The sequence below is a fragment of the Neoarius graeffei genome, chromosome 14 (assembly GCF_027579695.1).
Source record: "Neoarius graeffei isolate fNeoGra1 chromosome 14, fNeoGra1.pri, whole genome shotgun sequence".
Taxonomy (NCBI): domain Eukaryota; kingdom Metazoa; phylum Chordata; class Actinopteri; order Siluriformes; family Ariidae; genus Neoarius; species Neoarius graeffei.
In genome coordinates this window covers 21,992,823-22,009,017 of record NC_083582.1, presented here as the reverse complement: position 1 = coordinate 22,009,017, position 16,195 = coordinate 21,992,823, and the positions used below count along the sequence as shown (strand labels likewise).

The 16,195-nt window shown below is 40.9% G+C and overlaps 1 protein-coding gene across 1 annotated transcript in view; it reads right to left on the bottom strand.

Annotated features, from left to right (window-relative positions):
• The window catches only part of zgc:92313 (uncharacterized protein LOC436869 homolog), a 57,983-nt gene extending 44,724 nt beyond the window's left edge, over window positions 1–13,259 (bottom strand). Inside the window, exons 1-2 of the mRNA XM_060939415.1 lie at window positions 13,052–13,259; window positions 12,146–12,169 (exon numbers count right to left, since the gene is read on the bottom strand). Coding sequence (XP_060795398.1) covers window positions 12,146–12,169; window positions 13,052–13,097 — 70 coding nt within the window. The 5' untranslated portion in view covers window positions 13,098–13,259. The remainder of the gene's footprint in view (window positions 1–12,145; window positions 12,170–13,051) is intronic.
• Window positions 13,260–16,195: the final 2,936 nt, after the last annotated feature.

Here is a 16,195-nt window from a genome sequence, read left to right as displayed (position 1 = left end):
GTACGCGTTTCTTCCTCGGCCCACGTTTGCCCCCTACTCATTTTTTGTACTCTGTAGTCTAGCCTACCACTGGTCTGAATGACTGAACGACTGTTGTAAGCTCCCGAGGTACAAAAAAGCAAAAAACTGTCAGATTAGGTCCGGTCTGCTTTCACACCTCCAAAAGGTCCACACCAGGGTTCCTTTGGTCCGGACCGAGTCCGACCTTGCAGCTCGGTCTCGGTCCGCTTGTTTGGTCTGGACCAGAGTTCGGTGGTTTGTATTCAGACCAACCCAAAAGGTCCGGACCAAGGGAAATTTGGTTCGTTTGGTTGTTTGGTCCGGACCAAACAACGTAGGTGTGAATACGCCCTTAAAGTTAGCAGTGTTTATGCCACTTACAGTGGGGCAAAAAAGTATTTAGTCAGTCACCAATTGTGCAAGTTCTCCCACTTAAAAAGATGAGAGAGGCCTGTAATTTTCATCATAGGTACACTTCAACTATGAGAGACAGAATGAGAAAAAAAAATCCAGAAAATCACATTGTCTGATTTTTAAATAATTTATTTGCAAATTATGGTGGAAAAGTATTTGGTCAATAACAAAAGTTCATCTCAATACTTTGTTATATACTTTTTGTTGGCAATGACAGAGGTCAAACGTTTTCTGTAAGTCTTCACAAGGTTTTCACACACTGTTGCTGGTATTTTGGCCCATTCCTCCATGCAGATCTCCTCTAGAGCAGTGATGTTTTGGGGCTGTCGCTGGGCAACACAGACTTTCAACTCCCTCCAAAGATTTTCTATGGGGTTGAGATCTGGAGACTGGCTAGGTCACTCCAGGACCTTGAAATGCTTCTTACGAAGCCACTCCTTTGTTGCCCGGGCAGTGTGTTTGGGATCATTGTCATGCTGAAAGACCCAGCCACGTTTCATCTTCAATGCCCTTGCTGATGGAAGGAGGTTTTCACTCAAAATCTCACGATACATGGCCCCATTCATTCTTTCCTTTACATGGATCAGTCGTCCTGGTCCCTTTGCAGAAAAACAGCCCCAAAGCATGATGTTTCCACCCCCATGCTTCACAGTAGGTATGGTGTTCTTTGGATGCAACTCAGCATTCTTTCTCCTCCAAACACGACAAGTTGAGGTTTTACCAAAAAGTTGTATTTTGGTTTTGTCTGACCATATGACATTCTCCCAATCCTCTTCTGGATCATCCAAATGCTCTCTAGCAAACTTCAGACAGGCCTGGACACGTCTGGCACTGCAGGATTTGAGTCCCTGGCGGCGTAGTGTGTTACTGATGACAGCCTTTGTTACTTTGGTCCCAGCTCTCTGCAGGTCATTCACTAGGTCCCCCCGTGTGGTTCTGGGATTTCTGCTCACCGTTCTTGTGATCATTTTGACCCCACGGGGTGAGAGCTTGCGTGGAGCCCCAGATCGAGGGAGATTATCAGTGGTCTTGTATGTCTTCCATTTTCTAATAATTGCTCCCACAGTTGATTTCTTCACACCAAGCTGCTTACCTATTGCAGATTCAGTCTTCCCAGCCTGGTGCAGGTCTACAATTTTGTTTCTGGTGTCCTTTGACAGCTCTTTGGTCTTGGCCATAGTGGAGTTTGGAGTGTGACTGTTTGAGGTTGTGGACAGGTGTCTTTTATACTGATAATGAGTTCAAACAGGTGCCATTAATACAGGCAACGAATGAAGGACAGAGGAGCCTCTTAAAGAAGTTGTTACAGGTCTGTGAGAGCCAGAAATCTTGCTTGTTTGTAGGTGACCAAATACTTATTTTACCGAGGAACTTACCAATTAATTCATTAAAAATCCTACAATGTGATTTCCTGGATTCTTTCCCCCCATTCTGTCTCTCATAGTTGAAGTGTACCTATAATGAAAATTACAGGCCTCTCTCATCTTTTTAAGTGGGAGAACTTGCAAAATTGGTGGCTGACTAAACTTTTTGCCCCACTGTAAGTCAAGAAGTGTTTTAATCCATCGACCTACTGTGCTGGTTCCAACTGGTGAAAAAGGCTTAACATACGAAAGCAACAGTTTTGTGTGTCCAGGCTGACGATGTAACAAAGTTCGCTGAAGAAAATGTTCTAGTGTCATATAAACACACAATTCCTGTTCCTGGTATTTTATTACGCAGAAGGAATCAAATGTATTTCCTGGTCTACTCTGCTTCATGGGCTCCATTAGTTGGAATAAATAATAATTCTGTGTTTTCTTCATGCATTCAATATCCAAATGAACTAAAGTTTGACATCTCTGTCCTGAGGTAAGGGCAAGAAGGCCCACTAACTTTAACATAAGTTCTTTTAATGAAAGCTTGTCCAAAGGGTATAATAACTTCATATAATCTAACACAACGTCAACATCCCATGTTTCAGAGTACCTGGGTAAAGGTTTGACAATTGAAAACACCCCTGAAATAACGAACAATAAATGGATGATTGGCCACAGTATAACGAGTTCCAGATAAGGGTGTGCCCATTAAATAATTAGATAAAGCTGAACGCGCTGTGTTCATAGTGGAATAGGCTAAGCCCTTCTTATACAAATCATGGAGAAACTCGAGCACATCATTCACAGTGGGCTGCATGGAATCCACTTTCCTTTGTAAACAAAACTGGGTCCATTTGTGCAGGTAGACGTTATATTGCTTCTGTGTTCCGTCTCGCCAGGCACATAGGAGGACCTCGATAATTTCTGAAGGTATGTTGTGCTTAGAGAACTCCTTCCTGATATTCTGTATACCAGAAGATGGAGTTTGGGACTCAGTGGATGGACCTTGCCATGCAGTGGATTTGAGAGGATTCCCTTGGTCACTCAGACAACTCGAGGATGATCGATCAACAGACTTAGTAAATTGGTGAACCATGCTTGCGTTCTCCACATTGGGACAACAATGATCAAGGTGGCTTGCTCTAGGGTGACCTTCTGTAGGCACCTGCCAATTAGACAAAACGGGGGAAAAGCATAGGCATTAGCAAATTCTCCCCAATTTAACAAGAAAGTATCTATATATGTTGAGTGTGGGTCAGGCTTCCATGACACATAGGACTTAACCTTGTGGTTCAGTCTACTTGCAAACAAGTCAATATCAGGAACACCAAAACAGTGCATAAGCTTCCTGAATATATTAGGACTCAGTTCCCATTCCACCTCAGGGTTCAACTGGCATGATAAATGATCTGCAGTGGTATTTTGAATTCCAGCTACATGCGCTGCAGACAGCCAGTTCTCACATTCTACCACCCATGACCAAATATCTTTTGCAATGGTGTCACAAGCTGGAGCCCTACAACCTCCCATGGCATTAATGTAGGTCACTGTCATGGTATTGTCTGAAGTAATACGGATGTATTGATTTCGAGTTTGATCAAGAAGAGCTCTTAAGCCCAATTTGACAGCCAATAATTCTAAAACATTGATATGGTAAGAAGCCTCCTCAGGCGACCACAAACCCTGAGTAGAAACAACTGCCCAAAGTAGCACCCCATCCCCTTCCAGAAGCATCTGTGTTAAGGACAACCTCCGGCACCCCATGGTCAATGATTCGAGAACTGTGAGGGATGGAGCATATCCACCAATTCAACTCTACTCGGCTTTCTTTCGATAAGGACATGCATTCATCAAAACTGCCCAAAGCTCCATGTAGGGCAATGTCTTTATCTCGCTCTAAGGATCTATAATGTAGCGGTCCCAACTCAACCCCAGGGAATGTGGAGACAAGAGTTCCAATAAGCGAAGCTACCTTGCGAATGGTGAAAAGTTTGTCCCGCAGAAAATTCTGGCACAAACTCACAATTTTGGATGCTTTTCTCTCTGGAATGGTGACTCTCATATGGGCAGAATCTAAAACGAATCCCAGAAACTCCAAAGACTGACAGGGATGAAAAACAGACTTGGTGGGATGTACACCAAAACCAAGCTTAGTGAATAACTGGGCCGCATGCAAGGTGGCTTCTTGACAGAGCAAGTGTGTCTGCAGTATAAAATGAATCATTGATATATCCCAGACACGAGTGTCCAAACTGGGATCGCAATGTGGCAAATACCGGTTTCAAAATCTTGGTAAATATTCGAGGGCTGCTGGATAAACCCATGGGCAGTGCCGTATATTGGAACAATCTACCCCTCCAGACAAACTTGAGGTACTTCCTAAACTGGGGCTCGATGGGGACTGAATAATAAGCATCGCGTAAATCTATAGATGACATGTAGCATCCTTGTTTCATTAATTTGATAGCTGATTCAACAGTATTTTAAACTTGTGGTAGGTAACCACGTCATTCAGAGATTGAAGGTTGAATATAACCCTGAACGTTCCTGGTTCTTTTTTGGGGGTAACAAAAATGGGTGAAATAACTTCTTCTAGTTCTGGGACTGTAGGCTCAATAATATGCTTGTTCAAAATTGTCTCCATTTCATTGTCAATGGCCTCTTGTTGAGCTGGGGAGAATTTATGCTCATAGTTAGTGACATTTCGGATACAGGAGGGATCATAGTCAAATTCAATGGGACAGTTGCTTACACATTGCAAAATGTAAGGATCCGTAGTGATCTTTCTCCATTCCTTCAAATAATGGCTTATTTGCCCAGCTATAAAAAGCTGTTGTGACCAGAGTAGTATATTTATCAAGTTATCATAGCTGACCTGTTGTGGAGGAGTTAATTCTGAGTGCTCTTGTTGTAGGATGCGGACTTTGCCGACGTCCTCCTGCGGTCGGTGTATCTTTCCCCTAAAAAAGGCCTGTTGAATCCTCGGCCGCCATAACGACCCCTCGCTGAGCCAAAGCGATCTGAAGACCTTCCCTGGCCATAGGGCTGAAAGCATGAACCATGACTCTTCCTAGGGGGTATAAGCTTTTTTCCCCAACTTGTTTGCTTTGGTCACTGCATCAATTTCTTTCCCCACGTCATCACCAAACAACTTTGTTGTAGTAGGAGTTGAGGCATTGCATAAAGCATTGTATTGGGCATTGAGATCTGGCTTTAGCAGCTCTCTTCTCCAGCAGCATCATTACAGGATAAACAGAGAATAGAAAATAGAGAAAAAAAACTTCTAGATAAATTAAAGTATTTACATATACAAATATAAAAAGAATAAGATATAGAGAAGAGGGGAAGGGGACAGCAGGAGAGATATTGCACTTTATATTGCACATTGTCCAGTATTGCTTATTGTTAGGCTAGGCTACTGCTCCTTCCCATCCTCCTGTTACCCCGCACCCCCCAGAGAGGAGTTGTACAGTCTGATGGCATGAGGGACAAAGGAGTTTTTAAGTCTGTTCGTCCTGCACTTGGGACGGAGCATTCTGTCACTGAACAGGGTCCTCCGGTTGCTGATGATGGTGTGCAGAGGGTGACTGGCATCATCACCCTCTGCACACCGTCATCAGCAACCAGAGGAGGGGTAACAGGAGGGGATATAAATTGTTTAAGATTATGGCAGGTAACCCAGGTTTTTGCTGAAAGGACTGCTCTGACTGTGTATGGAGTTGGTGAGCTATGTGGGTGATGATGCTGCCCTGACTTTACTGCCCAAGCACACCACTACACAGAAGAAATAATTTACTCACCGAGGGTCTGTTCTACCTAAATTCCTTGTAGATTTAGTGTCATACAGTTATATAGAGTTGGCCAACTCTGCTCACTTAAGCATAATAATTTAACTCCAAATATGCCTCTTAATATCTATAAAAAGGGGGTTAAATTATTTCCCCATTCATCTGCAAGTGTTACTTGATCGCCTCATTTTATTTGTATTGCACTTGTAAAAATAAACACTGCCATAAAAACAGCTATTCACATATTTTGATGTAGATTTAGATGCCTAATAAGCAAGCCAGAGGTGACTAGCAAGGAAAAACTCCCTGAGAGAACATGAAGAATAAGACATATTTAGTAATTAATTCTTTGTAATTAGTTACGTCACTGTACAGGAAAATAGCCTATCTAGATTTCTAGGTTTTAGAAACTAAAATGTTTACATAATGTGTACAAACCCCCCCCCGTCCATTTATAGTCCCATTTATATGCAATTATAAATGGGACTATAATATAATTTATATTATAATCTAATTTAACTATACTATGAAAGGTCGGGGCGGCACAGTGGTGTAGTGGTTAGCGCGGTCACCTCACAGCAAGAAAGTCCGGGTTCGAGCCCCGTGGCCGGCGAGGGCCTTTCTGTGCGGAGTTTGCATGTTCTCCCCGTGTCCGCGTGGGTTTCCTCCGGGTGCTCCGGTTTCCCCCACAGTCCAAAGACATGCAGGTTAGGTTAACTGGTGACTCTAAATTGACCGTAGGTGTGAATGGTTGTCTGTGTCTATGTGTCAGCCCTGTGATGACCTGGCGACTTGTCCAGGGTGTACCCCGCCTTTCGCCCGTAGTCAGCTGGGATAGGCTCCAGCTTGCCTGCGACCCTGTAGAACAGGATAAAGCGGCTAGAGATAATGAGATGAGATGAGAAAATGTTTACATAATGTGTACAAACCCCCCCGTCCATTTATAGTCCCATTTATATGCACCGTTTTATAATCTAATTTTATGGCAACAAACACTGTAAGTGGGTCCGGTGTAACACAAAAGATGAGTATGCGGAAAAGCACCTCATGCCCACTGTGAAGTATGGGGGAGGATCGGTGATGCTGTGGGCCTGTTTCTCTTCCAAAGGCCCGGGAATCTTGTTAGGGTGCATAGCATCATGAACTCTCTGAAATACCAGAACATTTTAAATCAAAATCTGGTGGCCTCTGCCTGAAAGCTGAAGATGGGTCGTCACTGGGTCTTTCAGCAAGATAATGACCCTAAACATGTGGCCAAATCTACACAAAAATGGTTCACCAGACACAAAATCAAGCTCCTCCCATGGCCATCTCAGTCCCCAGACCTCAACCCAATTGAAAACCTGTGGGGTGAGCTGAACAGGAAAGTGCATAGGAGAGGACCCAGGACTCAGGAGGATTTAGAGAGATTGTGCAAAGAGGAATGGTCGAAGATCCCCCTCTCTGTATTCTCCCATCTTGTGAAATGTTATAGAAGATTAAGTGCGGTCTTGTTGGCAAAAAGGGGTTGTACAAAGTATTAACATCAGGGGTGCCAATAATTGTGGCACACATGATTTCACGGAAAAGCATTATTTCTTAATGTGGGATTTTTTTTTCCCCACTGAATAAATGCACTTGAATTAAAGGTTGGATTTTTCTCTTTTTTTGCATTGTTGTCCTATATTATTAAAAAAAAAAAAAAAAAGAAGAATTTATTAGAAGTCTAAGAACATATCTTAACGAGGGGTGCCAATAATTGTGGATGGCGCTGTATAAGTGAATCTATATTCATCAGACAATGAGTGACAGTTCTTGCAACAGCAACTATACAAAAACAAATATGTATAAACTCATAATTTTAACGATTGCCGTTAACATTAACTGCATGACAGATGTCAAGTCTCGATATGTGACAAGAATACATTACATTTTGACTTGCGACGGAATGCAAACAATGTCAATGCACTAAGCATGCCAGGTGGGCGCGTTTGACCCAAAACAGGCCGTATACAATAATGGGAAAGCAATCACCTACATGTCAACTTATACGGTTTTCCTGTATTTTGTACAGGAAAATGCAATTTTTTGACTAATACGGTGTACACTGATTTTCATATGGGAAAATTACGTTTTATATCATCCGAGACCTTTTCCGTTACTCCGTGAAAATTTTCTTAGCATCCCCCATTTATTTTTTCAAACACGCATGCCCAATGAAATGTAACTATTTTCGATTTATGGTTTTCTAGTTGCACGTGGTTTTCTCGGTCAATGATTTGTGGTTGAGCAGTCCTAACACACATGCCCAATGAAACGGAACCATTTTCGATTTGTGGACCATTTTTCGGAGCTAGCAAAAAAAAATATGTTTCCCGATTCAAAGACTGCACAGGTAAGCATTTTGTGGTTTTTTTTTATTTTTATTTATGCTTAAAAAGTTTCTGTTTGCATGTAGGAAGGCCTCCTCCATTATCATGATAATTTAGGTAGGCGATACTGGGAGGCACCGTTTATACAATGGCAACTGTAGTTACCCAGCGATTTCACTTCCCTAAGCATTTTAATTGGTGATAGACATTTTATCCTCCTGAAAATCAACCCATAGACTTGTGTCCTCTGTAGTTGACATTTGTTTTATGTGCACACCCTTTTAAAGCAAGTTAACACCATCTACATGTTTGCTGTGCTCTGATTTTCTTTTATTGACCAGGAAAATAATCTGTACTTGCCAGTTATGTACGTAGACCTAACCTTTTATTCATTTGTTGTTCACCCAGGATTTTGCATGCAAACGAACGAAGACGACCATGGTCGTCAAAGGAAGTTTAGCCCCTGCTTATACAAATTCTGTCGTCAAAAAAATGCGCCAGCAGCTGTTTAGCCTTATGATAGATGAGAGCAATGACAGAAACAGCACCAAGTGCTTGGTCATTCTGGCACGCATTTTTGAAGATGTCTGTAAAAACCAGAATGCTGGATTTACCAGAACTTCCTTCTGGTAAAGCTTCAGTGATATTTGAAGCTGTTGACAGCTTCATGAGGTAAGAATTTATTCTTTAAGTTGTAAAACGGTGTGCCATTTTGCTGAATCTGTATACCTGTTTAACAATCTAGACTGGAAGTGTGTAGTAATATGTTATAAATACCTTTGTCACTTTTATAATTACAAAATGAGCACTAACGCATAATGCATATTTTCAGTGAAAATGACATCCCCTGGGCCAACATGGTTGGGTTTGCAAGTGACAATTGCAACACCATGATTGGCAGGAAAGATTCTGTTTTGACTAGGCTCCAAGCAAAAAGTCACGATTTTTAGGTATGTTTCATAAGTTGATATTTTATATATGTATATATAATATGCACCAAAATTTTATCAGAATAGTACTCCAATACTGTACTTATTCTACTGTTATTTCTGTTTCAGCATTGGCTGCATTTGTCACTTGGCAAATCTTTGTGAAGGCCGGTGTGAAGGCACTGCAATTTAAAGTAGATGACCTTCTGGTGGATGTGTTCTACTTTTTCCACCACAGCTCAGTGCATTCAGGACTTCAAAGAATTTCAGTAGTTTACAGAGGTTAGCTAACAGACCTATCGTATCACTAAAACATAAGGAGTCTTTGAGAGCCTCTTCTGGTAGTCTTCCAGCTTTTCCTCAATTAATTGTTCTACATTAAATTCTAGGTAGAGGAGCAGCAGATCTTGAAGCACTGTCCTACCCGTTGGCTGTCCCTAGAGAAAGTCTGCAACCGCCTGCTGAGCCAACTGTGAAGCTACTTTGCCAGTCATAAAGATGTTGAGAAACTGGGCAAAGTCAAGTTGATAAATGACAGGCTACAGGAACCCCTGACTGAGCTGATACTGTTGCTCCTGCAGTACATTATGCCAGTGCTCAATCAGTTTAACATCCTTTTTCAAGGGGAGGACTGCATGGTTGGCAGTCTCCTCCCCAAGATGGACAGGCTTCTACGGAAGTTTGCTGTGAAGTTCTTGGAGCTGAAGCATGTCAAGTCCTGCAGGAACCTTAGGGAATTTGATGTGGGCAACCAGGAGCTGCAGCAGTTCGATGGCAAGCTGGCAGTGGGGCCTGCAGTCAGATCTTGCCTGGTGGAGCTAGAGGAAGACCTGGACGCAAAAACCGTCCAGGTCTTCTTCTCCTCTGTCAGAGGATTTTATGAGGCTCCTGCCAAGAAGATGATGGATAAATTTCCATTTGACAATGAAGTGTTGGTCAATCTTGCAGTGTTAGATCCATCTAAAAAGGATGACCTGGACTATAGTGGTGTTGTCAATTTAACTTCCTCTTTTGGCTTTTACCTGAACCTGAAGCAGTTGAAGGAGGAGTGAGAGGACTTTCAGCTTATGCCAGATGATGTTGTGCCATGCAGGGCAAATGATGGCAAAAAAGTACCAATAGATGCATGGTTTTCCCCAAAGCGTTTTAGCGTATCGGGCCCGATACGCTTGCTCTGCCTGGCGATACGCTTAGTCACTTTAGTTAAAATCCAATACGCTTAGATTTATACCGATACGTTAAATTTCCTACCCACAAGTAACTAGATACATAGGAGAGCAAATAACAGATCCATTTACATACTGATTGATATTTGTGTTAAACAAGCGGTCTTCCCCCCCCCCCAGTGTTTGTGTTGATTCTGTCAAAGTAATATGTCCGCGTGGTATGATGTAAACAAACTAATCTGTTGGCTGTGTCAAGATCACGTGTTCAAACCATCCAATAAAAACATCGAAAGAAAACATCAGACATCCCGGAAGTTTCCGATTCATTATAAGCGATCTCATTGGCTGCCGATGTTGTCCCCCACCAGACGGACAAAGCCAACTGATTTTAATAAGCGAGGAGAAGACTCGCTGGACAAATTAATCCACATCAGCATGGATGACAGCGAGATGGACTATGAGAGGGTTGATCAACATTGGGCCAAGCAAAAGCCAAGGAGAATTAATCTGCTTTAAAGGAGTAGAAATCTTAATTCATTAGTTTGGGTTTGCAGAAAGATTATGTATTTATAAACACTCACGAAGTGAAGTTGTCCAAATGTGTCAAATACAGCATAATTTCAAATAATCATAAGCATTTTTGGCAGTGTGATGTCACTGGGATCCATTTAACAAAAGAAGGCTCCAGATTATTCTTTTGTTAAAGGATCACAGCGACATCACACTGCCAAATATGCTTATTATTATTCACAATTATGCTACATTTGACACTTAAATTCCCTTCATGAAATGTGTTTAAAAGTACATAATCTTTCTGCAAACTTACTGTAGAAATTAAGTTCTTTTACTTTAAATATATGTTTTAATCTTAATCATTTAATAAAGTTGCCTTACTTTTCTTTTCAGTGCATCTTAGTTATACATATATTATGGTAATTGCATCTGAAACATTCTAAATCATTACAGTTATAGTAATACAGCAACTTATTTTAAGTTGGCAGGTCTTAGGTTCAGATCCCTTTGTGATCAACAGGTCATGATGATCGATTCTCTTCATTGGATTGCATACGATGGAGCAAACCACTGTTCTTATTTTCATGCACATTTTTGTTACAACACTACTTGATCATAGGTAATTAAGGGATTCCCGTAGATTTTCAATCTATCATATACCTCAGTAATCTGTAACAAAACAGTTTAACTTGCATGTTGAATTTTAAGGTAAAATTTCAAATGTGTATACATTAATACTATTTAGGTCAGAAATCATTGAAACACTGGTAAAATCTATCCTATAAATCATGTATCTAAAACCTCTCAGAGACCCTGAAAATGCACCTGAGAGCATCTATTTTCAAAAAATTTTCCAGGGGAGCATGCCCCCGGACCCCCCCCCCTAGTTTCGCTTCACGCCTTTGGTGCTTGCTTTCACACCATTAGCACTCAATTGTCTGTGTATTATCATCCATTATCAGTTTTGTACAGATATGTAAACAAAAATATTTGTTACTCAGTGAAAAACAGACGGTGGCAAATCCTACTACAGATGGCGATTTGCTGCCGCCGACCGGCTACTTTTGAGACCTCTGCTTACAAAAATGAGGAGGTAGTCCTAACATTTGTAAACAAATGAACTGAAAATGTTTAACCTGTGGAACAAAAAGATTTTCGGACACTTTCTGCCCACTAAGTATTTACGTAGATCACATTTTGTTAATCATTCGTTGTTGTTTGTATTAATTTCTAGTTTTGTAGTTTACCAATAAATGTCAACAGGCAATTGACATTGTAACCACATGAAAATCCAGGTCAAAGGTCGCATGTCATTCCTCAAACCAAAACTTAATATTTTCACATTTAAAAATATAAAATGTCTACTGATATTGTAATATGTGGTAGATTTTTACAACAAACTACAATAAATAAATAAGATAGATAGATAGATAGATAGATAGATAGATAGATAGATAGATAGATAGATAGATAGGAGTATTTTCACCAGATAGTTGTAGTGATCCCTGATCTGTGGTTTGTTGTGAAATTCAAGAGAATGGAGGGAAGAGATAGGAAAATAGTGCTGGGCTACAGCATTCTTTCCCGGGCTGACCAACACATGCACACACACACACACACACTTACCTTGTGCATTACTTGTCCAAAGACCTGTCCAAAGAGAGGGAAAATGAGGAAAAACATGTCAATTCACACAGACTAAAACTAACAACTGCTAACAAAATAGTAGAACTCTCATACAGAAAACTGAAAACCAGCAATCTCCAGTCACAAAAGGCACAAATTCTCATCTATAGAGACTCAGTTTTAAGAAAATATTTTTAAAAATGAAGCTCTTATTAAAGAAAAACCACAGAAACTATAGACCTAGAGGGACATTTTATCCATAACTTCAAAAAGAGAAACAACAGTGCACACATATCACTCCTTATCAAGGCTGGGTTTCTAATCTGGCCTTCAAATGTGTTCAGTCATTTTAATGTTTATTTTTATCATGTGTATAAAAATTGTTTTGTTTGTTCACTTTTTGACAGTAACTTTACCTCGACTAATTTATACTCTCACACATAACTAACGACTACATTTGCATTTCAAACTACTTTTAACCAGCTTTCATAATGTTTGAAGAAACAAAATAAAGGTAAACAAACTGTAAGCTAAACACTTATGTACCTTTAGTGTGTATTTTTCACCTGGAAACGTGAAATATATAAGACCTTTAACATGTAATTCGAGGTACACAACTGAACCTTATGGACTGCTGATGTAGCTCTAAATAGTTACCCTAAAAGCTAATTAAAAGATACACCATATACACTTTCGAACATCCCAAAAGATGTACAGTTGATGGTCCCACCCCCAAAACAGTACAGTTTGTACCTTTATTTCTGAGTTCAACATGTGTATGTATATATTAAATAAGTAATATAACTATAAACACTCGTGCTTTCCTTCTCAGCACAGGACAGCTTGTTTATTTAATTTGTATCTCCTGACACTATGCAGTGCGTGAAGAACGGACAGGTTACTCACCTAGCAATGCCAAACAAGATATCCAACCAAAGCAAGAAAGCTGCATTATATGACACGACCCTGAAACCAACTTTATTCGACTTAAAAGCTCCAAACAATTTGGTAAGTGAGTTTGTACAGCAAAAAAGAAAGTATAAAAATACAGCACAAACACCTAAAATATGTCTGAGGAGAGCCTACTGAAACTCCGCCCATTTTAGGTTTCGTTCAAGGGATAAGCTGAGAAGGAACGAAGCGAGTTTCGGCTCAAGATTCAATTACAAATGTCTACTAGCACCCTGTTTAGGTTCACTACACAGGGAGTGTCTGTCGTATTGCAGTGCACTACATGTTCAACAGAAAGGTGTTTGAGATTGGCCCAAAACCAATTGGACGCCAACAAAACGAAACCCCGCCCACCGTTCTTACCTGAGCGGCACGTGACAGTGAAGGCCAAATTTAAAGCAGTTTTGCAACATAGAGCAACCGATAGCTACTCGCTCTCTCTCACACACAAATCTACAGTCACTATGGAGAGAAAAGTCCCTTCAAAGCTGGAAAAACCGGTTCAACAGCCAGCCAGTGTGTGTTTAAGAGCAACTGAAAGGTTAGGAATCCAAAACATGTGCAATAATACTTACCAACAACATTTTCCCCTTATTTGCCCTAAAATCTTTAATATTAGCCCATTTCCAAGTATGTTTGAACCTCCTGAAGATTACTGTGGATGGTCACACATGGATACCCTACATAATGCACTTTCCATAACTATACTATAGTATGTCTCCAAGACTTACTCTTGCTTCAGAAAATATCACATGGATACTATAGACTTGCAATTAATAACTGCTGCAGTAATCATAAAGACTACGATGCACATACTGAACATACCTTCAACACACTTTGTATTGTTTGATGTTATATTGTATGGTTGGAGAAGAGTAATGACATACTCTTCTGTCAATAGCAGGATATAAAATACTACTATTGACCTTTAAAGCACTAAATGGTCTCGCACCACAGTACCTGAGTGAACTTCTGGTCCTCTATGACCCGCCACACCTACTTAGATCAAAAGGTGCAGGCTATTTGCTGGTACCTCGTATAGTGAAGGCTACATCAGGGGGTAGAGCTTTTTCTTACAAAGCCCCACAGTTATGGAACAGCTTTCCAAGTAATGTTTGGGAATCAGACACGGTCTCAGTGTTTAAGTCTAGGCTGAAAACATATCTGTTTAGTCAAGCCTTTTGTTAATGGTATTTATGAGGTAAAGGTGTAGATCTGGAGGGTCCTCAGACATGGAGTGTTTTGGTAAACTGGGATGTATGGATGCTGTCAGTCCCCACTTGCTTGCTCACTCGAGTTTGTTGATGGTGTAGTGGCTGGCTGCTTTATGTCCCAGGGCTCCCTCATGCCTGTGTTACCGTCTGGCTCTCCCCTTTTAGTTATGCTGTCATAGTTAGTTGCCGGAGTCCCTGCTTGTACTCAGTGCAATATGTATACTGTTCCTACTTATTCAGGTGACATTGGGCATACCTAACAACCTGTATTTTCTTTCTCGCTCTCTCTCCCCCGTCCCCCCTCCCCCCAGTCCCTCCTCCCCCCAGTCCCTCTGAGTTACATGGAGTCAACAGGAAATCTTTTGGTGGAGAGGGTGGAGACCTCGACTGGCTATCGTACCCTGCAGGGAATCAGCTGTTAGACAGTCTGTCGCATGTCCCAGACCCAGTGAAATGTAACTGAATTGTCTTGGCCAGCCCTAAGGGTCCCATCTGCATCCCATCGTTGCTGAGGAGTGTGCTCCCATCACCCAATCAAGCATCCAGCCAGAGCAGGTCATGATATTTTTTCACCATATTAACATGCCATTGTTGTGTATTATGCCTGATGTCAAGACTCTCGTCTCTGCGAGCCTACCACACAGATTTAATACTTGTCATTTTTAGGGCATACCCAACAACCTGTGTTCCCCCCCCCGAGTTACATGTCGGCCCTGGGATTGAGATGCTGACCTCTTCTACCCCTCGTACCTGCTTGATCCATCCTGGTGCCCTGTGTCTGGTTGGAGTCTTATCGCATTGCTCCTGTGGAGGATGGCCCCATGAGGACAGTTGAAAGTTACACCTGGAGGACGCTCTGGGCTCTTACAGTAATGCTTTTATGGCTGAGGACTACAGTTGACTTGCTAACTTTAGAATAGAATAGAATAGAATAGAATAGAAAGCCTTTATTGTCATCACACAGAGTATAATGAAATTCAGAGCTGCTCCATAAAGTGCACACACACATAGAATAAAAAGAAAAGGTATATTCAAAATACAAAAACTACTATTGAACTACTAGTTACTATATACAGACACATTTGTATAGGTCCTGCATGGAGAATACACACAAGACAAAGCACAGTAGATAAAACCTTAAGGTCAAGTAAAGTGGCTGATAGTAGCAGCATCCAGTGGTGTGCAACCATGTGTAACATAATTACAGTTCAAGTATATTGGCATTGTAATAACAGTGTATACCTACACATATACACACACACATATATATATATATATATATATATATATATATATATATATATATATATATATATACACACACACACACACACACACACACATATACACACATACATATACATACACACATACATTGAGCTCAAGTATATTGGCATTGTTGGCATAATTGGCATATTGTGCATAATTGGCATTATAATAACAGTATATATATATATATATACATACATACATATGCATGTGTATGTACATACACACACACAGCTCAAGTATATTGGCATCAATACTCCAGTAGTATAAGTAAAGTGGCTAGTGATAGCAGCATTCAGTGATAAGGTGACATTTGTATTGACAGTGCAAAAAGACATGATGCAATACACACACACACACACAAAGTTACCTTTTGAACAGTTCACAAGTAGGCCAGTTCTCAAAGCACCAGTTCCTCAGTGCAGGCTGGAGTTGAGTATGGTGACTGCTTTAGGAAAGAAGCTGTCCCTGAGTCTGTTTGTTCTGGCCGGTATGGACCTGTATCGCCTGCCAGAGGGTAGCAGATTGAACAGATGGAAGCCAGGGTGGGTGATGTCCCTTATGATGTTTTTTGCTCTGTTCAGACATCTAGAGTTGTAGATGTCAGTTAAGGAAG